The 25,132-nt window shown below is 42.9% G+C and overlaps 1 protein-coding gene across 1 annotated transcript in view; it reads right to left on the bottom strand.

Annotated features, from left to right (window-relative positions):
• AGO1 (protein argonaute-1) overlaps window positions 1-25,132 on the bottom strand; it is a 198,583-nt gene that overhangs the window by 100,813 nt on the left and 72,638 nt on the right. Inside the window, exon 6 of the mRNA XM_080270147.1 lies at window positions 21,940-22,114. Within this exon, the coding sequence (XP_080126273.1) occupies window positions 21,940-22,114 (175 nt within the window). The remainder of the gene's footprint in view (window positions 1-21,939; window positions 22,115-25,132) is intronic.

Here is a 25,132-nt window from a genome sequence, read left to right on the forward strand (position 1 = left end):
GGCTCTCACTCTTGACTTGTGTCCTTCCAACAACGTCCAAGCTTCACTTCCGTACATTAGAGTTGGTATCACAATAATGTCATGTAGTAACTTTTTCACTTCCATGCTCACTTCCCTGTTTCTTATCACTGCTTTCAAAGAACCAGCAACCTTTCTTCCTGCTGTACGCTTTCAAGCACTTCACCCTCCAAACCTCCATCCTTACTCATCACACTACCCAAGTACTTAAACATACTCACATTTTCCAATTCCTCACCATCCAACCTCGCTGTACATTCACTGACTTCACCTCTCTCAAAGACCATCACTTTACTCTTCCCTACATTCACCTTTAGATTCCATTTCTTACACACTCTCTCAAACTCATCCACCAAGCCTTGCAGCTCCCCTTCGTCTTCACTCAACAACACAGTATCATCTGCAAACAACAGTACAGGGAGTTTCCAAACATTATCCTCTCTCACCAGGGCCACTCCAACATCCACTACCCTACCTTGTACCTCTTTTATTACCCCATCCATGTACAGATTGAACAACCATGGAGACATGACACATCCCTGTTTCAACCCAACTTTCAAAGAGAAAAATTCACTTAGTTCACCATCCACACGCACTGCAGCCTTCGCACCATCGTACATACTCTTCACAGCATTCAACAACTTCCCATCTACTCCATATATTCTTAACACTTTCCACAATCCTTGTCTATCCACCCTGTCATATGCTTTCTCCAAATCCATGAAAGCCGCATACAACTTCTTTCCCTTAGCTAGAAACTTTTCCACTAAAGATCTGAGAATGAATATCTGATCTACACAACCTCTTCCCTTCCTAAAACCTCCCTGTTCTTCTCCAACTAATTTCTCTGTTCTTTCTCTAACTCTGTCAATAAGTATCCTACCATACACTTTTCCTATTATACTAAGAAGACAAATGCCCCTATGATTACCACACACTTCTTTTTCCCCTTTTCCTTTGTACAAGGGAATAATTATACCTGACTTCCAATCCTCCGGGACTCTACCTTCCTCCCAGGCCAATCTGCACATCTTCCACATCCATTCTACTACTATCTTTCTCCTATGCTTCAGCATTTCACCACATACTCCATTAATTCCTGGGGCTTTCCCTGATTTAACTTTCTTCATTGTTTCCACAACTTCTATCCTACTGATTTCTTCCTGTCTTCTCACCTCCCTCCTTCTCCCAGCCATTCCCCAGCCACTTATACTCGCATTACTTCCATCCTCCACGTTCAACAATTCCTTAAAGTGTTCTCTCCATCTGCTCACTTTTTCTCCCTTCTCCACTAGTAATCTACCATTTTTATCTTTCACTCCCCTGCTAACTTCACTTCCACCCTGTCTTACTCATTTCACCTCTTTCCAGAACATTTTCTTACAGTCCCTCCACTTTACACTCAAATTCCTTCCAAATTCCTCATCCACTCTCTTCTTACTCTCTCTTACTAATCTTTTCACCTCTCTCTTTCTTTCTACATATAACTCTCTCTTCCGCCTCTCAACTTCTTCCACGCCCCTATTTCTCATCCATTCATTGTATGCTTTCTTCTTTTGTGCCACAGCCCGTTTCACCTCTTCAGTCCATCATCAAAAAAGGTCAGGTATGTTGATGTGTTAGTGAGTGAAACAATGCTTATATTGCCTATATTACTGTTTGAAAACCAATATACTCTCATACTACATAAAAATTCATATCAAATAAATAAATAAATACCATTTATGAGTGGTGTGGAATAGTTACCCTCCCATAGAACTCGTTTTCTTTGGAGCCAGCCTGATGGAAAACACAGTAAGGTAAGGAGGTACTGCTACCTGTTTCGAGTATTTTAAACCTCAGGTGAGTGATTTCTCTATGAATTTTCGATGTTTCTCACCAAAAGCGGAGGTTTGAGCCAAAAAAAAATTTTTCCAAAATTGGTCGGGACTGGGGGGAGTCAGTGGTGGAAAATCGGTCGGGACGTGACGGGTTAACTCACGTGTGGCAGATATACTGTACTACTATATGAATATATATGAAACATCCCCAGAGCAAAGCACACCAACACACCGGTCTAACTTCAGCCACTAAGTCAACTTGGTAAGACTACCTGGTCTTTATAAACAAACACACAGAAGCACAAAAGGCGTAACAGAAACTCATTAACAAGGTCGAAACTAACATGAGCAGACATTAGAAGGTAGCTGGCAACAACAACTCTATGAAAACTTACAGAAACGGATGTGTGCATTAGCTTCCACATCGGTAAGGCTCAAAATTATATCTCAGTCAGTGATGGAAACTCCTATTGACAAATTTAATTACCATTTAATCCTGTGTTGCCCTGTGAGCAGTGTAGAAGTCTGGGGATAGGTAAGTTGGTCTACCAGCCTCACTCATCCCATAGTGACATTACATTAGCAATAAACCCAAACCACTCCTTGGATATAAACCTGCACAGGCTCAACCTGATTGGAGTACCCTAATTACCCATTAAACCACCAGGTGCCATAATTTGGCTGTATGGTTACCACTCAGCACAGTAAATGGTTTCCTGATGTATAGGAGGCCATTTAGCTTGTCACTCAGAGTAGAGTTGCCCACGGACAGAAGGTACTCACGATATAACACTTTAACAACAACAACATGCAAGCAGGCCCACTGTTCTCACATGAACTGGATATTCATAAAATTCTTTTCTATTCACACAAGTGCTAAGCATGATGTTAACATAAGCAAATAACAGTGCTCTGAATGATACATAAGAATATAAGCAATTTGATTTGCCACACACAACAAAATGTATAAATTCACATGGTGGTAGGTGGTGGCAAGCATCATCCACTCACTCGATGTAGTGCTGCCTACTTCTTCCTTCATCTTGATCACTCTTTTTCTATGTCTGCCCTCTCTCTTCCTATTTCTCTCATCCTTCCTGTCACTTTTTATTACTCTTCTTTACCTTTTAGGTGGCTTTGCATTAAGCAACAAGTCAAATGGTTTCCTGTAAGCCAGGAAACCATTTACAACACTGGATGGTAACCATATAACCAACCCATACGTGTTCCCTACCTGTCAGCATGTGGGATGACGGAGGGTTAGTGTCCCTCCCCCATAAAACAATTAAATCAAAGACAAATAACCACCCCTTATGGGATTAAAGTGTTTGGCCATAGGTGGATTGATAGATAAATTCACATCAAAGCATGTTTTGCTGGAAAAATGTGTTAGCGCACATTGCTGTTAGTGTGTGTGTGTGTGTGCACACACACTTCTGTTACGTCCCAAGTGGTGATGTCACCGGAAGGGTCCTGCAGTGTGTAGGCGGGGCCTGGTCAGTTGGATGTGTGAAGCCAGTGAGTAAGGTTGTTTCGCAATCTTATAACTGGGACAAAGAAAATTAGGAATCTGTTTTGATATCTATATAAAAACTATGCGCACTATAACACAAAAAACAGATCCTGCATTTGAACTTAACCCGCAGCGTCACGTTGACGTGAATTAACGTCCACATGTTTTGTCACTGCCAATCCCGTCAACGTACATAAACGCGAATCAAGTGCAAGGTCCCTAATTTGCACAATTTTCAATTTTCGCGAGTGATTTTTGGAACATATACACGGGACACCTTCCTCTACAAGACGCCAGGCAGGGACAATGCCTTGCCCAGCATGACCTCCTCCACCCCCCTGCACGCCATTGTCTCAGCAATTCACCTGTTATCAGTGACATGGCCAGTAAAGCCATGTCATGCCACGGTACGAAATTCAGGGCCAGAATGATTCCCCAATCAATGACAATGTGGAGGACAAACTTTGCATAGCATTAGAGGAAGAAACAGTCAGAAATGATGATCAGGTAATGTGGCAAAAAAAGGTCAGGTATGGTGATGAGTTAGGGAGTGAAACAATGCTTATAATGCCTATATTACTGTTTGAAAACCAATATACTCTCGTACTACATATAAATTCGTACCAAGTAAATAAATAAATACCGTTTATGAGTGGTGTGAAAGAGTTACCCTCCCACAGAACTCATTTTCTTTGGTGCCAGCCTGTTAGAAAACCCAGTCAGGTAAGGAGGTACTATTACCTGGATCGAGTATTTTAAACCTCAGGTGAGCGATTTCTCTATGAATTTTTGAAGTTTCTCACCAAAAGCAGAGGTTTGAGCAAAAAAAAAAAAAAATTCCAAAAATGGTCGGGATTGAGGGGAGTCAGTGGTGGAAAAGTGGTCGGGATGGGGCGGGTTAAAATTATAGTACGCTCTCTCTGTATTGAACTTTCACACAGTACGACAGATTTCAGATTTACTGAACGTCTCAGAGTTCACCGAACTTTTATCCACTAAACCAAACTACGGTCGATAAACGGGGCAGTACAGTGTACAATATGTGTTTCCTGTCCTTTTTACATTAACCTGGCCTGAAATTGCCTTCTTCCCATCATGACTGCTGAACGATAATAACTAATTATAGCAATACAGTACTGTACTACAGTAGTCATGTAGAAGTGAAATGGCAAGGATGAGAAATAAGCTGCAAAAGACCAAAGTTATGGACCAAGTTAGTGCAAAATGGGTATAGTTCTCATTTACAGTCCCAAACGGGATTTTGGCGTCTGGCAATAGATAGACAGACAGAATTTAATCTGTAAATCACGTTTGATTGTGGTTGGGGGGGCGCTCACCATCCACTCACTCAATGTAGTGCTACTGTCAGGTGTCTGCCCTTTCCTCTCCTCCATCCTTCTTTCCTTCCATCCTCTTCTGTCTTCCTTTGCTTCATTCTTTCCTTGCCTTTCTGCCTACAGGTGACTTTACACTCCCTCTTCTGTCTTTCTTTCCTTCAGCCTGTGGGTGACTCTATACTGAGTGACAAGCCAAATGGTTTCCTGTACACCAGGAAACCATTTACTATGCTGGGTGGTAACCATATAACCAAATTTTGGCACCTGGTGGTTTAGTAATTATTGCACTCCAATTGGACTGAGCCGGTGAAGGTTTATATTCGAGGGGTGGTTGGGGTTGACTGCTCATGTAATGCCACTCAGGGATGAGTGAGGCAGGTCACTCTCATCTTAAATGTCAGGACCAACTGCTTAGCCCCGGGCTCCTACGCTCCTCATGGGGCAATGTAGGATTGGATGATGGATGGATGATGATGGATGAATCACGTCTGACTTCCTAACTGGGGGATGACCCTTGAATTTATTGATCTTTTGGCTTTTATCAAACCAGGCTTCCCCCAAATTAGTTTGGCATAGCAAGGATTTACTGTTTAAAAATGACCAACAGTATTACTGAACAGTACTTAAATGTGGTAATACTTCATCACTTGTCATGTAACCATATTCTTCCAAGACTTTGGCAATTCTAACTACAGTATAAACAACTCTCCATTATTATTATTCACTCTGGAAAGGTTTTGAAGTGTTTGGTAGCATTACTTAGTAGGATAAGAGCATAAAGTAAACAATTTTATAAACTCTATAGATGTTTTATGAATACTATACCTAATATAATAAACAAAGACTAACAAATGATTATGTCCACAACTAAGGCTTACCATCCTGTTAATTTTTTTACATTTTACATATGATAAAGTATGACAGTGACTCTGATCTTACATTAATTAGCAACGAACAACTGAAGTTCTGAACAATGATCATCAAATAAAGCAGAATGCGAAGCATCATTTACTCAAACAGTGACTGAACTTGTGAATTTGAACACTGCTGCACTGATACTGATGCACCATAAGCATTTCACTGGGTCATATTTCCACTTTCATGTCAACTGTTTAAGTAAATTACTTCCTTGTGCATCACTGGTCATTATTGGGGGGCACCCACTTAACAAGTGTGTGATGAAAAAGAGGACCTATGCACCTAGGAGGAAAATACTGAAGTTGAAAAACCAAGCAGTAAGGGATGCCTTCTATTGTGAGATGAGGAGAGTGGTGGCTGAACAGGGAGGCATTGGCAGAAGTGTTAATGAACAGTACAGAGCCCTCAAGTGCAACCTCTTTAACCCGCCCAATCCCGACGTTTTCTGGGCAGTGGTACGCCCCAGTCCCGACATTTTTGGACCTTTTTTTTTTTAGGCTCAAACATTAGCTTTTGGTGAGAAACATCAAAAATTCATAGAGAAATCGCTCATCTGAGGTTTAAAATACTCGATCCAGGTACGAGTACCTCCTTACCTGACTGGGTTTTCTAACAAGCTGGTACCAAAGAAAACGAGTTCTATGGGAGGGTAACTATTTTATCCACTCATAAACAGTATTTATTTATATACTTGGTACGAATTTATATGTAGTACAAGAGTATATTGGTTTTCAAACAGTAATACGTATAGGCATTACAAGCATTGTTTCACTCACTAACTCATCACCATTCATGACATTTTTTTCCCACATTACCTGATCATCATTTCTGACTGTTTCTTCCTCTAATGCTATGTAAACTTTGTCCTCCACATTGTCATCGATTGGGGAATCACTCTGGCCCTGAATGTCTTTATTGGCCAGGTCACTGGTAACAGGTGAATTGCCGAGACAATGGCGTGCAGGGGGGGGGGAGAGGTTATGCGGTGTAAGGCATTGTCCCTGCTTGGCATCTTGTAGAGGAATAGAGGATGGTGTCCCGTGTATACGTGCCAAAAATCACTCGCAAAATCACTCTTGAAAATTGAAAATTGTGCAAATTAGGGACCTTGCAATGTTGCCGCGTTAATTTACGTCTCCGGGATATGAGTGCACATCATGTGAGGACGTGAATTCACGCCTCCGGGACGGGGCGGGTTAAAGTTACTGATTCATGTGTGGATGGACAACAGGCCCCAAGACATAAAGTAATTTGGTGGTGGGATGAGGGTGTGGATGCCTGCAGTTAAGGAGAAAAGAAGGCTTTTCCGAGAATGGAAGAAGGGTGATAACAAAGAGGAATACCTGGCTGCCAAGTGTAGAGCTAGAAAAGAGGTTTACACGGCAAAGTCTCAGTGACAGAGGTTTTTACATGACAACCTAAATTGTGTGGAAAAGAAGAATATGATATTAAAAGTGGCAAATCAGGTGAAGAGGAGGAATAGGGAAATCATAAGTGGGCTTCAAGGGAAAGACGTTGTATGCAGCTTTCATAGATTTGGAGAAAGCTTATGACATGGTGGATAGACAAGGATTGTGGAAAGTATTAAGAATATATGAAGTAGATGGAAAGCTGTTGAATGCTCTGAAGAGTATGTATGAGGTGCAAGGCTGCAGTGTGTGTGGATGGTGAACTGAGTGAATTTTTCTCTTTGAAGGTTGGGTTGAAACAGGGATGTGTCATATCTCCATGGTTGTTCAATCTGTACATGGATGGGGTAATAAAAGAGGTACAAGGCAGGGCAGTGGATGTTGGAGTCGCCCTGGTGAGAGAGGGTAGTGTTTGGAAACTCCCTGTACTGTTGTTTCCAGATGATACCGTATTGTTGAGTAAAGACGAAGGGGAACTGCAAGGCTTGGTGGATGAGTTTGGGAGTGTGTGTATGAAACAGAATCTAAAGGTGAATGCAGGGAAGAGTAAAGTGATGGTCTTTGAGAGAGGTGAAGTCAGTGAATGTACAGAGAAGTTGGATGGTGAGGAAATGGAAAATGTGAGTGCGTTTAAGTACTTGGGGAGTGTGATGAGTAAGGATGGAAGTTTGGAGGGTGAAGTGCTTGAAAGGGTACAACAAGAAAGGTTGCTGGTTCCTTGAAAGCAGTGATAAGAAACAGAGAAGTGAGCATGGAAGTGAAAAAGTTACTACATGACAGTATTGTGATACCAACTCTAACGTATGGAAGTGAAGCCTGGACGTTATTGGAAGGATACAAGTTAAGAGTGAGAGCAGTGGAAATGAGTTATTTAAGAGGAGCCTGTGGAGTCACATGGAGAGACAGGCTGACAAATGAGGATATAAAGGAGCATTGTGGTGTGGATGTGATAGGATGCATTAGGAGGAACACACTGAGGTGGTTTGGCCATGTGGAGAGGATGGAGGGTGAGAGACTGATGAGGAGAGTGTATGTGAGTGAGGTGGAGGGGGGGAGAGGGAGAGGGAGGCCAAGGATGAGATGAAGGGATGGAGTGGAGAGGTATATGAGAGAGGGGGGTGTGAGTTGGGAGCAGGGCAGTGAAATGGTGGGGGACAGGGCGAGGTGGAGGCGATTTGTTTGTGGCTACCCCATACGGGACTGAGGCGTCTGGAAATAGATAGATAGACAGATAAGTGAGCAGTGTGTGAAGAATGATGAAGGAGGGGTAGTGGCGAACAGTGGGGATATAAAAGACACATGGAAAGCATTACAGCCAGTTGTTGACTGGGGAGTTTGACTGGGACAGGGAAGGTCTGGAGTCAGCAGATCCAGTGTCTGGCCCTTGGCCTTTGATTGACACTGCTGTTGTGAGCAGGGCAATAGGCAGGATGCAGATGGGGAAGGCAGCAGGTGTGTCTGGGTTGACTGCTGAAATGCTTAACCCCTTCTTTACCGACCCCTCCCCCCACTGTAAACACTACGTTTACCTCCCATACCGACCTGATAGCTCCCTCTCCAGTAGTGTGAGGGGTAGTGTATATTTTTTGTCACGTCGAAACTATTCACTCTTTGTGATTTATTTGTATACTGATGATACTGAGGAATATTTGGCAGCCAAGCGTAGGGCTAGGAGAGAGGTATACAGGGCAAAGTCTGAGTCACAGAGACAATTACTTGATAACCTAAATCATGGGGAAAGGAAAAATATATTTAGGGTGGCAGGTCAGGTGAAGAGGGATAATCGGGATATCATAGGTGAGCAGTGTGTGAAGAATGATGAAGGAAGGGTAGTGGTGAACAGTGAGGATATTAAAGATGCATGGAGAGAGCATTATAACCGGTTGTTGAATGAGGAGTTTGACTGGGACAGGGAAGGTTTGGAGCCAGCAGATCCAGTGTCTGGCCCTTGGCCTTTGATTGATACTGCTATTGTGAGTGAGGCAATAGGCAGGATGAGGGTGGGGAAGGCAGCAGGTGTGTCTGGGTTGACTGCCGAAATGTTGAAGGCCTCAGGCGATATAGGGGTGAGTTTAGTCACTGACCTGATAAATAGGATTATTTATGAGTGTGTTGTCCCAGATGATTGGCTGAAGAGTGTAATTGTAAATGTGCATAAAGGGAAGGGTGATGCCCTGGAAAGAGGAAATTATAGAGGTATAAAGCTTTTAGATCAGATAATGAAGGTAATGGAGAGAGTTTTAGAAGGTATGATTAGAGAAAGAGTGAATATTGATGAAATGCAGTTTGGGTTTATGCCAGGTAGGGGGACCACTGATGCCATATTCATTGTTCGACAGCTTCAGGAAAAATATATTGGTAGGAGAAGGGATCTTTATTTTGTTTTTGTTGATTTGGAAAAGGCCTTTGACAGAGTCCCTAGAGAGGTGGTGAAGTGGGCAATGAGAAAGCTTGGCTTGGAGGAGTGGCTGGTTAGGGTGGTTTATGGCCATGTATGTGGGTGCTCACACCCAGGTGAGAGTGAATGGAGATTTGAGTGATGAGTTTTCCGTGAATGTTGGTGTGCATCAGGGGTCAGTCTTGAGTCCCATGTTGTTTATCATGGTACTTGAAGCCCTTTCACGTGACTTTAGAAACGGACTCGTGGGAGTTGTTGTATGCTGATGATTTGGTGTTGATTGCAGAGAATGAAAGGGAGGCGGAGGAAATGTTTAGGAAGTGGAGAGATGGTATGGGGCAAAAGGGTTTAAGGGTAAATGCAGATAAAACAAAAGTGATGATATCTAGGGTTGGTGGCGGTACTGTCAAAGACGAGGGAGAGTGGCCATGTGCAGTTTGCCACAAGGGCGTGGGAAGTAATTCCATCTTGTGCGGTGTGTGTGATAAATGGGTGCATAAGAGATGTAGTGGTATCAGAGGTAGACTGCGAGATAATGCTGATTTTATGTGTACGGCGTGCCGGGGTGAGCAGGTGGAGATCGTCAGACCTGAAAGAATTGAACTTGCTGGTGAATCTCTTGAGTGTGTGGAAGAGTTTTGTTATTTAGGAGACATGTTGTGTGCTGGAGGTGGGGCTAGGGTGAGAAGTGGTTGGAAGAAGTTCAGGGAGCTCTTGCCTCTCCTGACATTGAGGGGGCTCTCCCTACGTGCTAAGGGGTCTTTGTATGCAGCGTGTGTTAGGAGTGTAATGCTGTATGGCAGTGAGACCTGGGCAGTGAAGGAGGAAGACATTCGCCGGCTCAGACGTACAGAAATGACAATGATTAGGTGGATGTGCAGTGCGTCCCTGCGTCCAAGGCCTGGAGGGGCTGGGTTTACAATGGAAGAGTTGAGAGGTAGGATGGGACTGGAGTGTATTGGTGTTGTGATGAGGAGAGGTAGATTGAGGTGGTTTGGACATGTGGAGAGGATGGGGGATGATAGTTGGGTGAGGAAGGTGAGAAGTGTTAATATTGGGGGTGGGGTTATGAGGGGTAGACCGAGAAAGAAATGGGACGAGGTCATTCAGTGTGACCTTAGGGTTAAGGGACTGAACAGGGAGGCTGCAATGGATCGTGCAGCATGGAGAGCCGCCATTAGGTGACCAAGGCCGACACATGCAAGCATGTTGGAGCCTTTAAAAACGAACGATGATCACATAAACCCAGCATGATGTTGGTAGTAAAAAAATTATAAAATAAATCATTACGGTATATAAGTTTACGTATCTTATGCTGAAGTACTGTTACCCAGGTAACTACTGTACAAACTGACTTGAAAAAAAAAGTCCTGCACAGATGGATGGCTTATTTATTTACCTTGTAAGTTGAGCATGAAGTGTGTGGACACACGTGATGGTGATGGCGACCTTGACCCACTTGTTACCGAGAGTGTAGCGTCACTAAGCTAGCTACTAATTTCCTCATCATCATCACTCACATCAACCTCGCTATCATTTTCAGGATCACAGTCATCTACTGACACATCAGACACTGCTGCATCATCATCTGATACATCTAAATAAGTATCCTCATGAGGAATAAACTCATCACTATCTGAATCCACCAGAGACGCCATGAGAGAAAAATATCCTATACACCCTCTATCGTGGTCAAGTGCGTGGTACCTGACTCTCTCAGGCAGGCCAAGGGGTGTAAATTTTGCCGTATGTCAGCAGAAAATATAGTATGATATCTGTAGTAGAAATTATAAATAAAATCATGAGTGGTCTAAAAGAGGTTACATCACAGATGAGTAAGCAAGCCATTGGTGCCACCGCAATTCAGTCATGACGTATCTTATGATGTCAGAATTCGTCAGAACTTCGTCACAGTCTTTGTTGTCAAAACACAGAGCTGTTGCTAACACGAGGTCCTCAGAAACAGTCTTACCGGGCTACCCTGTGGCCCATCAGCTGCCATTCATTAGAGGGTGTACCAGCATACCACGGTAGCGGTTTCGGTATCTCATGGGTGTTTAGAGGCGATGTATGGGGGTAGATCAAAACACATTTTCGGTAAAGAAGGGGTTAAAGCCTCAGGAGATATAGGAGTGGGGTTAGTCACTGAATTGATAAATACGATTATAAATGAGTGTGCTGTACCATATAACTGGCTGAAAAGTGTAACTGTAAACATGTATAATAGGAAGGGTGATGCCCAGGAAAGAGGAAACTATATAAGCATAAAGTTTTTAGACAGATAATGAAGATAATGGACAGAGCTCTAGAAGGTATGATTACAGGAAGAGTAAACAGTAAACACTGATGAGATGCAGTAGTACTTGTTTCCAAGGCAGTCTGGCCAAACAGCCCCGAAATAATGAGATGTAGTTTGGGTTTATGCCAGACAAAGGGACCACTGATAACATTCATTTTTGACAGCTTCAGGAAAAATATCTAGGAAAGAAGAGGGAACAGTGCTTTGTTATTGCTGATTTGGAGAAGGCCTGAAAATATTGTGAGCAAGAAGCATATAAACAGACTAGTGAAAAGGAAAAAGGAGGTAAATGATGATCAACGAAGAAAAATGAATGGAAATTACTCTGAAAACAGGGAGTTATTCTGTAAAAAGGTGCAGAAATGTAAAAGTAAGTGGAAAGAAATGTGAAAATGTGAAGGAAGGACCACATGGAAAGAATATTCTGAAAGCCTGATGAACAGGAATAGAGAGAGAGCCTGATGAATAGGAATAGAGAGAACAAAGCCTCTGTAAACACGATTGGTTTGGGGGGTGTTCAGAGAAGGAATGCAGTGCCACGAAATGTAACACTCGCCCAGGTGAAGAATGCTGTGAAGCACCTGAAAAATAGGACAGCAGGTGGAGTTGATGAGGTGTAGAAAGAGGTGATTAAGTGTAATGGAGAGAATGGAATGAAGTGCTTGTTGGAAATATGTAAGAAGGCATGGATGAGTGAAACTGTGCCAGCAGAATGGAAAAAGCCTGTGAATGTACCCCTGTAAAAACAAAAACGTGAGTGAAGTAATGGCAAGAATTATCAAGGCATAAGTTTACTGAGTGTGGTAGGGAAGATAAATGAAAGAGTTATTACAGAGAAAGTAAGAGAGATATCAGAAGTCCTATTGAGTGATGAACAGGGTTGCTTTAGGAGTGGCAAAGGATGTATGGATCAAATATTTGCAGTGAGAAAGATGGTGCAGTAGGCTTGTGGGAAGGACTATAAGGTGTTTATGGCATTTATGGATCTGGAAAAAACATAGGACAAAGTAGACAGAGAAGGACTGTGGAAGGTTTTGCGCATGTATGGTGTAGATGGTAAGCTGCTAGGTGCTGTAAATAGTTTTTATGATGGTTGTGAAGCATCTGTAAGGGTTAATGGGCATCTATGTGAATGTTCACGATTAACGACGTACGACAAGGTTAAATGATGTTCCCACTGTTGTTCAATATATATATGGAGGGGGTGATTAGACAAGTAAAAATATGAGTAATGGAGAGAGGGATGGCACTGGCAATGAGTGGTGATGGAAGGAATATCTCAAATTTGTTTTATGATGATAATGCATGGCTACTTGCAAATACCAGACAAGAACCTGGTACACAAGTGGAGAGTTTTGCTGATGTCTGTGAGCGTCGTGCCTTGAGAGTAAATGTAGGAAAGAGTAAAGTGATGGTTACTAAGAGAGAAGGTGGCTCCCAGTAAGATGTTACAGTGAATGAAGAGATACTGGAATTGGTGAGGGCATTCAAATACCTGGGCACAGTGATAGAAATGAGAGGAAAATGTGCAAACGAAGTGGAAAGTAGAGTTACACAAGTAAGGAATGTACCTGGTGCTATGTAGGACTTGAGACGAAACAGAGGCTTGAGTGTTGCAGCTGCGCATGGCTTGCATGAAGGAGTGTTAGTGCCAACTTTAATCTATAGGTATGAGACTATTAGTGCCAACTTTAAGATATGGGTATGAGACTATGGTGTGGCATGAAAATGAAAAGTCTAGAGTGAGAGCAGTGGAGATGAGACTGCTAAGGAATGTATGTGGAGTACAGAGAGTGGATAGGATACGAAACTTTTTTTTTTTTTTTTTTTTTTTAATGCTAGGAAGAAGGAACCAAAGGCCACAAGCCCACAAACTGTTCCTTCCAAGAGAAAAACAAAATACAAGAGAGAGCCGAATTCAAGATCCAATCATTTCGAGATGCCTGGACACACTGCATTTGAAAGACTGGAGATAATAGTTAGCGGGAAATACAGACAGAGGGAGACAGTTCCAGAGTTGACCTGTTGCATAAATGAAGGAGTGGGAGTAGCGGTTAACTCTTGCATTAGACAGTTGGACAGAAAAGGGATGAGTGTTTGCTCTTGGACAGGTGCTACATGACCGTCATAGAGGTGGAGGGATGCAAGCAGACAGTACAGGTAGTAGTAGTAATTGTTTCCTAAGCAGTCTGGCCGAACAGCCCTGAGTCCCTTAGGAAGGCCACGGCCGAGACCAGGCTTTCCCACAGAGCTCTCAAAGAGTGTATGTTGTGTTGTTGGCGTAGGTAATTGTGTGCAATGCAGTCTTCCATAATGTACTTAATAGTATGGGTTGCTGTGTTGCATCCTGGACAGGCATCAGCAACAGAGTCATCCAGCCTCTTCTGGTAGCTTAACAGGGCTGGATGGTCCCCACATCTCAGCCTGGCCAGGTGGACCCTGTCCTCACGAGGAAGATAGGATTCAGAAGGGTGGATGTCAAGAGGCCGTGCATGCAGCTGTGTGTTGTCTTTAAGTGACTGAATGGAGCGGCGAGTGATCTGAGTGTGGATATGCTTCTGGAAGCTGGTCTGAGGTGGGCGAGGGGGAAGAGATGACAGTATTTGTGTATGGTATCGTGTGCTGGGTATTTTGATGTTCCTTGGTGTGGGTGGATGTGCTGCCATGTACTGTAGTGGATGTTGTGGGTTTGTTTGTTTGTTTGTTTGTTTGTTTGTTTGTTTTGTTTTTTTTTTTTTTATGCGAGGAAGAAGGAACCAAAGGCCATGAGCCCGCAGTAACAGTTCCCTCCAAGAGAAAAACAAAATACAATATAGAGCCAAATTCAAGATCCGATCATTTTGAGATGCCTGGACACACTGCGTTTGAAAGACTGGAGATCATAGGCAGCAGGAAATACAGACAGAGGGAGACAGTTCCAGAGCTGACCTGTTGCATAAATGAAAGACTGGGAGCAACGGTTAACTCTTGCATTAGAGAGTTGGACAGAAAAAGGATGAGAGTTTGCTGCCAGACGGGTGCTACGCGCCCGTCGTAGAGGTGGAGGAATGCAAGCAGACAGTTCAGAGGAGCAGTGACCATTAAAGTAGCGATAGAAGAGAGATAAAGATGCAACAGTGCGGCGAAGAGACAGAGGTTGAAGGGAGTCAGTAAGAGGAGGAGAGTTAATGAGACGAAAAGCTGCAGCAAGAAACTGAGTGCCTCTCATGTCTAGGTGATCCTTGACTTTGAGGACTTTGGTTTCTTGATGTAGGTGGTCTGTGGGTGTAGTAGCTGTGCAGTCTGTGATTATTTTTAGGGCCTTGTTCTGTATGGTCTGTAGAGTGTTGTAGTGTGTTTTGGTGAGGTTAGAAGCCCAGGCAGGGCTTGTATAATTCATCATTGAACGTATGTATTGTTTGTATACTGTGGTGGTGGTTTCTTTGTTGTGTCCGAATGTTGTATGGGCAAGTGACCTCAAAGCATTGAGTCTTGATGTTATTTTTTTAATGTTTGTGATGTGTTGTTTAAATGACATTGATGTATTGTATGTTACACCAAGGATTTTGAGTGTGTGTGTGTGTGGTAGGTGGGTGTTGTTTATGGTGAGATGTGGGATGTGACTGTGTTCTGCAGTCCAGTTTGTGAGAAAAGTCACTGTAGATTTGGCTGGGGTATTTTGAGCCTGTTTGTGGTCAACCATTCGTGTAGTGTGTTGAGGTAAGGTTGCATGATGTGTGCAGTTGTGTTTGTGTTTTGGTGCATACATGTAAGTGTTATATCACCTGCATAGGAAGCTATGTGTATCTGTGGTGTGTGGGGTGTGGGTACGTAGTGCATGTATAGGTTAAAGAGTGTAGGGGACAAAACAGATCCTTGGGGGATGCCGTTTGTGAAGTTTCTGATGTTAGAAATCTGACCAGCAAATGTTACATGTGCACATTTGCCTGCTAATTAGTTTGCCAGCCATCTTTTTGTGTTTTTGTGCATGTTTGTGTTGAGTATTTTGTTTGTGAGGTTGTGGCGGGGGATGGCATCAAAAGCTTTGCTAATGTCTAGTGTGGCTAGAAGTGTTCTGTGTGGTGGCCTAGCTGAATTCACGCCATCAAAAACTCTCTGTGTAAGGTCTGTAAGAAGGGTGTTTGTGGAGTGCAGTGGCCTAAAGCCATGTTGTGACTGGGCTAGGGGAATGTGAGGTGTGACTAGTTGTAGTACTGTACCATTCGTTCAGTGACTTTAGAGGGGGTGCAGAGGAGTATGATGGGGCGATGTGAGGAGGGTAACATTCAGAGGAGCAGTGACCATTGAAGTGCCGATAGAAAGAGATAAAGATGCAATAGTGCGGCCAATAGACAAAGGCTGAAGGGAGCCAGTAAGAGGAGGAGAGTTAATGAGACGAAAAGCCTTTGACTCCACCCTACTGAGATTTTTTTTTTTTTTAAAGAAGGAACCAAAGGCGACGAGCCCACAATAATTGTTCCCTCCAAGAGAAAAACAAAATACAAGTGAGAGCCAAATTCAAGATCCGATCATTTTGAGATGCCTGGACACACTGTGTTTTAGAGACTGGAGATCATAGCCAGCAGGAAACACAGACAGAGGGAGACAGTTCCAGAGCTGACCCATTGCACAAATGAAGGACTGGGAGTAACGGCCAACTCTTGCACTAGAGAGCTGGACAGAAAAGGGATGAGAGTGCCACCCCACATGTGATTCATGAAACATGCGGAGTGAGTAAGTCTGTGGACACCAGAATTGAAGAGAGAGTACTGAGATGGTATGGTCATGTGGAATGAATGGATAACAACAGAGTAGTGAAACAGATATATCTGAGTGAATTTGGCGGAGGGAGGAGGCGAGGTAGGCCTAGGAGAAGGTGGAGGGATATGGTGGATGAGTGTGTGAGGAAGAGAGGTATGGAAGTCAGTGAGGCTTGGGGACTGAAAAGATATCCAGCTGGCTGGATGACTGTTGTGAGAAGTGCATGATCAGGAATTTGGCACCCCTTTTAAACATGACAATTTCCGGATTTGACTCAATCAGACACGTTTATATGAAACTAATGAATGTGGTGAAAGTTTTTGGCATATCATATAAGAGCCAGAATTCCAGGGTGTTGAATGATGAATGAATGGAAGTGAGGCCCATTGGATGAGAAAAATTTGGGCCGTTTGGACATTACTACTCCTCACCCTACCCTAGGGTGGGAAAAGGAAGTCTGGATGATGACGACGAAGAAGGCCTTTGACAAAGTCCCCAGAGAGGTGGTGAAGTGGGCAATGAAAATGCTTGGGATCAAGGAGTGGCTGGTAAGGGTCGTTATGGCCATGTATGTGGGTGTTTGCACCAAGGTAAGGGTGAATGGAGATTAGAGTGATGAGTTTTCCGTGAATGTTGGTGTGCACGAGGGATCAGTTTTGAGCCCCTTGTTGTTTGTCATGGTACCTGAAGCCCTCTCAGGTGACTTCAGAAATGGACTCCTATTGGAGATGTTGTGTGCTGATGATTTGGTGTTGACTGCAGAGAATGAAAGGAAGGTGCAGGAAAGATTTACGAAGTGGAGAGATGGTATGAGACACAAGGGCTTACAAGTAAATGCAGATAAAACAAAAGTGTTGGTATCTATGGTTGGTGGCAGTGCTGTCAAAGAAGAAAGAGAGTGGCCATGTGCGATTTGCCACAAGGGCGTGGAAAATAATTCTATCTCGCCCAGTGCTTGCGATAAGTGGGTTCATAAGAAATATAGTGGTATTAGAGGTAGACTGAAAGATAACATTGATTTCATGTGTGCAGTGGGTCAGGAAGAGCATGTGAAGATTGCCTGGCATGAAAGGATTGAACTTGGTGGTAAGTCTCATGTGTGTGGAATTTTTTCCCTTCGATTTTGAAGGCTTCAACATGCTTGCATGTGTCAGCCTTGGTCAACTATTGCGGCTCTCCATGCTACTTGATCTCTGGCAGCCTCCCTGTTCAGTCCCTTAATCCTGAAGTCACACTTAACCCCTTAACCGCGGGGCGTCACTTTCGTGACGCTTGGGAGCAAGGGATCATACCGCGGGGCGTCCCTTTTGTGATTCTGTTATTTTGAATTCACCCGGGCTTTCAAGTGGTGGCTTGTATCATCTATCAGTACTGCCAATGTCCAACACTAGTCAGCACTCCTAATCTCATCTGTACTCTCATCCATTGTTGACAATTTAGCCACTTCTCCCCATTCTTGACTCCCCTCACTTCCCCCCCCTCCATTACCCTATCCTCTCACCTGCCCGGCCATGCTATGCTAAGTAAATCTTCCCTGGAATTTTTCACTGATTTCATCCATTGACATAAGCCCTATGCCCTATTCTTATACCAAATAATATATACAAGAAAGAAATAAGGTAAGTGAGAGTGCCATACACTTAGAATTGGCTAATTATCACCTGACAACACCTCACGTCCACTCGTTCGCTAATTTTCGCTGTTTATTTCCCCTTGAAATATGCTGTATAATCTATGTTCGTAATAAAAATATATATAAGAAAGGAAGGGAGAAGCCTAAGTGATATTTACATTCACCTGGAACTACCTAATTATTGCAGGCCACCACACTGTATTCTACGCTAAGTAAATCTTCCCTGGAATTTTCCACTGATTTCATCCATTGAAATAAGCCCTATGCCCTATTTTTATACCAAATAATATATACAAAAAAGAAATAAGTGATAGTGCCATACATCTGGAACTGGCTAATTATCACCTGACAACACCTCACGTGCACTCGTTCGCTAATTTTCACTGTTTATTTCCCCTTGAAATATGCCGTATAATCTATTTTCGTAATAAATATACATATAAGGAGGGAAGGGAGAAGCCTAAGTGATATTTACATTCACCTGGAACTACCTAATTTATAATGTATTGCCTAGATTTCCTGCCAATCATTTCACTGCTATATATTAGCAGCTGTCAAGAGGCTGACGTTGACAGTAATGCATTTCCCTAGGTAGGCCACCCCGGCCCACCCCTAACAGTTCACTATCATCTTCCAATGTGAAGGTACGTCTGTTTGCTCCTGCTAACTTCAGCCACTTTTCACCCCCATGCAACGGGCCCTGTGACCTTTACCCCCTACTAAACCTCGTGTGGAAAGAGGTAAAGGGCTGACAATTGATAAAAGAGTGACTACGATCTTTCTATTGAGTAAAACAGTGCAAGTGGAATTGTAAATAATGAGTAAATAACGTGTAAACAGCAAGTGAAAGCAATGAATGTAAATATACGTGAACAGTGGAAAACAGTTTTATAAGTTATTTCAAGTGACAGTGCATAACACAGTGTAAATAAAATAGAAATGTAAATAATGTAAATAAAATAGAGAACGTAATTAGAAACGTATACTCGTATTATAAGAATACGAGTATATACCCTAGGAGTAATGAAAGTGAAAGTTTCACTCTAGCATGTATGAATACTATGAGTTATGAGAGTGAAGGTGAAAGTGACATTCACTCTCAATGCTAGTATACAGGACGAGAAAGTGAATGCTATGTATTTTACTGAAAGAAATTGAATCCCTACAGTGACAATAAATTACTTATTACTGAAGGAAACTTATGGATAAAGACTGTAGATATATATAAGTGTTATATAGTAACAGAAATATACTCTGTGAGTGTTTTTATGAATAATAGACAACACTAGCGGCGAACTATCGGAAGTGGGATGGTCATACGCCCTCGTAATTTTCATTGCTTTCACAGTATTTTTTGGGGGGGAGTATGGATTCCAAACTATTTGAGAATCATAGATTAGTGTTTCTAGCGATAATATCAGGCTGTGGTAATCATATTACGTGTTGTTGGGAAGTGTAAAGTGGAGACTTCGTTACCCAACTTCAGAGGTCTCCACAAGTCCTACGGTACTCGACGAAGGCTCAACAAACACCCAAGGAGAAAGCTGAAGGTATGTGCCAATTTTAATATTCTAGGACTAGTAACTGATTTTTGGCAAATATTTTTAGAGAGTCTGTTGGAGCGTGAATATGCCCGCGGGAGCCGCAAATCAAAGCAAAACAAGCCCGCGGTGTAAGGGTTAATGATCTCGTTCAAGGTCTTGTTTGGTCTACCCCTCGCAACCCCATCCCCAATATTAATGCTTCTCACCTTCTGCACCCAATTATCATCCCCCATCCTCTCCACATGCCCAAACTACCTCAATCTACCTCTCCTCATCACAACACCTACACACTCCAGTCCCATCCTACCTCTCTACTCTTCCATCATAAACCTAGTCCCCCCAGGCCTTTCACTCGGAGATGCACTGCACATCCACCTAATCATTGTCATTTCTGTATGTCTGAGCCTGCAAACATCCTCTTCCTTTACTGCCCAGGTCTCACTACCATAAAGCATTACACTCCTAACACATGGTGCATACAAAAAATGCTTAACATGTAGGGAGAGCCCTCTCAATGTCAAGAGAGGCAACAGCTCCCTGAACTTCTTCCAACCACTCCGCACCCTAGCCACAGAGCTAGCTCCAGCCCCATCTCCAGCACATACCATGTCTCCCAAATAACAAAACTCTTCCACACACTCAAGAGACTCAACAGCAAGTTCAATCCTTACACGCCTGACAATCTCCATCTGCTCTCCCCAGCACACCACACATATAAAATCAGCATTATCTTGCAGTATACCTCTAATACCACTACATCTCTTATCATCCACTTATCACAAACATTGCACAAGATGGAATTACTTCCCACACCCTTGTTGCAGATTGCCCATGGCCAATCTCTTTCTCCAATGACAGTACCACCACCAACCCTAGATATCATTACTTTTGTTTTATCTGCATTTACTCTTAAGCCCCTGTGCCCCATACCATCTCTCCACTTCCGCAATCTTTCTTTTGCCTCTCTTTCATTCCCTGCAATCAACACCAAATCGTTGTCATCAGCATACAACATCTCCCACGGAAGACCATTTCTGAAGCCATGTGAGAGGGCTTCAAGTACCACGATAAACAGCAAGAGACTCAAAACTGACCCCCGATGCACACCAACATTCTGGGAAAACTCATCAAATCTCCACTCACACTTACCTGGGTGTCAACACCCACATACATGGCCATAACCACCCTTACCAGCCATTCCTCGATCCCAAGCTTTCTCACTGTCCCACTTCACCACCTCTCTACGGACTCTGTCAAAGGCCTTCTCCAAAACAACCAAAACAAAGTACGGTTCCCTTTTCTTTCCCATACATATGGAAGAGTTCTGTTATTTGGGAGACATATTATGTGCTGGAGGTGGGGCTGGAGCTAGCTCTATGACTATAGTGATCAGTAGTTGGAAGATGTTCAGGGACATTGAGAGGGTTCTCCTTCCATGTAAAGGGATTTTTATATGCAGCACGTATTAGGAATGTAATGCTGTATGTAGTGAGACCTGGGCAGTAAAGGAAGATGATATTTGCAGGCTCAAATATACAGAAATGGCAACAATTAGGCTGATATGCAGTGCATCCCCGAGTGCTAGGCCTTGGGGGGCTAGGTTTATGATGGAAGAGTATAGAGGTTGGCTCCGACTGTAATGTATTTGGTGTTGTGATGAGGAAAGGTAGATTGAGGTGGTTTGGGCATGTGGAGATGATGGGGGGATGATAACTGAGTGCAGAAAGTGAGAAGTGTTAATGTCAAGGGTAAGGTTGCATGAGGCAGACCGAAAGTGACCTGTGTCGAGGTCACGGAATGCAACCTCATGGATAAGGAACTAAATAGGGAAGCTGCCAGAGATCGTGCAGCATGGAGAGCTGCCATCAGGTGACCAAGGCCGACGCATGCAACCATGTTAGAGCCTTCAAAAATGAAACAAATACTAAGGTTGTTGCCCTTCTAACAGGGCTAGCCAAGACAGGATAACACATTCACAAAACTGGTCATTCACACACACACACACCTACTCGTATCTTTGCCTCGAAGGTGAGGAGGGACCGCTCCTCAATGCATCACACCACACGAGGGTCAACTGCGCTGTGCAATCCAAAGACATTCACAGCAGAGCCCAACAACAGAGCTGGCTTACCCCTGCCACATCATAATGGACCCATCCCCTTCCCCGCACCTGACCCGATCAGCTGATCAGACTGATCACAAGCTTATTCCTCTTCCTAAGCTAATAAAATCACTTGAAGGCAGCAAGAGTAAACTGAGAAATAATATAATCAGGGATCAAGGATCCATATTGTTAAAATGCATACAAACCATCAATATTGAGCATCATCTTCCACTGTGAGGGTCGCACACTCTGATGGAAGCCAAACCAAACCTCCCTGCCACCACCAAGGGGATGGTAGTAGCCATCAGGTGCAGAGAAGAAGGATCTACCCACAGGGGTGTACGTCATTGATGGTAAGTGACGCATCACCACATCCAATGCCTGGAAGATATGAAAAGAAACACATCATTATCAAAACCTATTTCTCACTGCTTTCTTAACGCAAATAAAATCTTACCACAAAAGAAACAGCACGAGATATAACAGTCTGAAAGAGAAACAATACGCAGCGACAGGTGAAACTTCAAATAAATCCTGGGCTGTGGAGTTTTTCCTTTAAAATTCTACCATTTTTACAATGTCTGTTTTTCCATTTCAGGGCCTCACTGAAAGGGCTTCAAATTGTTCATCTGCATTATATGCCATTTTATACAGCAATATTTTGCTCCTCAACACGTGTAATTTACATTCCACTATGATTTGGCAGTAAGTCAAACAAAAACACTTTCGTTCAGCAGACATATACAGCAGTGCAATGCATGCACACTGCAAAGCATGGTATTCATCCACCATCCCTGATGGCTGAAACTGCCGATGGGAGTGCACAAGGGATGCACATCTGGAACACGGAATGCAGAAGATGAGAGAATACTTGAGTTCAGTGAAGCCATGAACATGGCTGTGTGCAACACAATTTCTTAGAAACTGAGAGCTGACTGATTTATATATATATACATAAATATATACCGGTATATATATACCGTATTTCGCGGCATATAAGACGCACTTTTTTGTCTCAAAGTTACCTTAAAATATCCCCATGCGTCCTGCACGTTAGACTAAGGCAGGTTAGTTAGGCTTCACTGAGAAGAAACTCTTATAAAGATGATCATCTCAATGCTTAGCAACCACAGGTGTTTTCTACATTATGCAGACTTGATTTTATTTTTAAAAATAATATACACTAGTGTGTATATGCAGCAGATTTAAGAAACACGCGAGATCAGAAACACATAAAACTTTCACGGGTTTGTTTACAGCTCAACTGGCTAACATCGTGAAGATATTTAGCGGTTTAGCAATTTAACAGTTTAGCATCCGCACTATTCCAGCAAGCTAACGTACATGATCACTGGTGAACCGTCTGCTAACCTTCTGAAAGGCAATCATGACCACTTTGCTTGCCATCCATTCACTAACTAGCAAAGCAATCATACTGGAGAGATGCTGGCTAGTGAAACTGCCAAGTCATCAAAACAGACTTTCGTCACGTATGGAAATACAGTAACCCTAATTAGGTCAGTTACTTTTGTGACATTTTGTGAGTGTATATATGCAGCAGATATTAAAACACGGAAGTTCAAAAACACAAAGCATCCACGGTTTGTTTTCAGCTCAACTGGCCAATACCGTCAAGAGGTTTAGCGGTTTAGCAACTTAGCAGTTTAGTGTCTAGCGTACACCCTACTCTAGCAAGCTAACGTGCTCACTGGTGAACTGTCTGCTAACCTTCTGAAAGGCAATCATGACCACTTTGCTTGCCATCCATTCACTAACTAGCAAAGCAATCATACTGGAGAGATGCTGGCTAGTGAAACTGCCAAGTCATCAAAACAGACTTTCGTCACATATGGAAATTCAGTAACCCTAATTAGGTCAGTTACTTTTGAGACATTTTGTGAGTGTATATATGCAGCAGATATTAAAACACGGAAGTTCAAAAACACAAAGCATCCACGGTTTGTTTTCAGCTCAACTGGCCAATACCGTCAAGGGGTTTAGCGGTTTAGCAACTTAGCAGTTTAGTGTCTAGCGTACACCCTACTCTAGCAAGCTAACGAAGTTACAGCTTCACTTTATCAGCCAAGTGAAGTACTTTAGCAATGTCTATGCAACTCAGGGCACACCCAATTACAGTATTTTGTTATGAAAATAGGATAAAATTCACTGAGTAGCACAACTGATGCAATATCTGAAATAGCAGTGCCTGACGGGCATTCGTATCAGCGTCCGCCATTTCTGTTGTATTCTTAGCAGACGAAGCGATCAGAATGATCGACAACGTTCACTCTCTGCATCTCTGCTGCCTAAGCAAAGCTCTCATGATCGGCAATGGGGATCATTTAGGCCGTAACGTCCAAATTTGTTAGGTTAGGTTAGGTTGTAAAATCTTTTGCCATTTTGGACGTTACGGCCGAAACGACCAGAATCCTAAGGTGTAGGTGAGAGTTTGGTGTAGGTGTAGTTAAGGAAGTGGAAATGGGAAGAGTCAGGCTAGGGAACTGATAATCCGCCTATTATAATCCCTTCAGCCCAGCAATGTATTTTATAGGGTAGTTTATTCATGCTCGCCATATGATTTTATTCAGTTCAGGAAACATGTACTGAGGAGGTTAATGTGGGCTGTATCAAATGCCCCAAGTCTGAATATCGCCTGTGCTCAGTTAAAACGATTGCCAAGTTAAAATCGTATGGTGTGGTATAAGCAATTCAATGGATGGTACTGAGGACCATTTACTGTATGAAAGTGACAGTGAAACAGTGATGATGACCGTGGTGATGACTTCCAGTGATGCTTCAGGACTCGGGGGAAGTAGTGATGAATTCTCAGGATTTGAAGACGAGTGAAATTTTCACCATGTCAGTAATATGAAGTGAATATAGGTTTTAGGTGATCATGACAGATGCAACCATGGAAAATTTAGGATCAATGGTGCTGTACACCTTTAGTCTTGCACTGACGATGTTTGGATGAATAAACTGTTTGAGATGTTTCATGTCCTTAAGTGATGATATTTATATTGAACAACCAAATACATTTTGATGTTTTTGTTATATAATAAAGCCACTGGGTACTCCAAAACGGACTGATGTAAATGTTTCAGAGGCGAGCGAATGTTGCATGTGGTGTGTACCTGTATGCGTGTGTGTGTGTACCATAGCGACTAGGAGGCAGCAGTGTTAAGACCAAAAATGGATGTTTTCACAGTACTCGAATGTTTTGAGATGGATATCTGTTTTTAGCAAATTCTGGTAAGAGAAATATGCATTTTTAATTGTTGATGCTGCAAGGAAAACAGCTGACAGTAAGGGAGTGATACTGGGAGAAGAGGGTTGAGCCAGTTGTCTAGCGCTTGGGATGCAGCAGTGTTGCTAAGAGATAGTTTCACCATTCTCGAC

This window comes from Coenobita brevimanus, chromosome 39 (genome assembly GCF_032717465.1).
Source record: "Coenobita brevimanus isolate Jiangsu-jjx chromosome 39, ASM3271746v2, whole genome shotgun sequence".
Taxonomy (NCBI): Eukaryota; Metazoa; Arthropoda; class Malacostraca; order Decapoda; family Coenobitidae; genus Coenobita; species Coenobita brevimanus.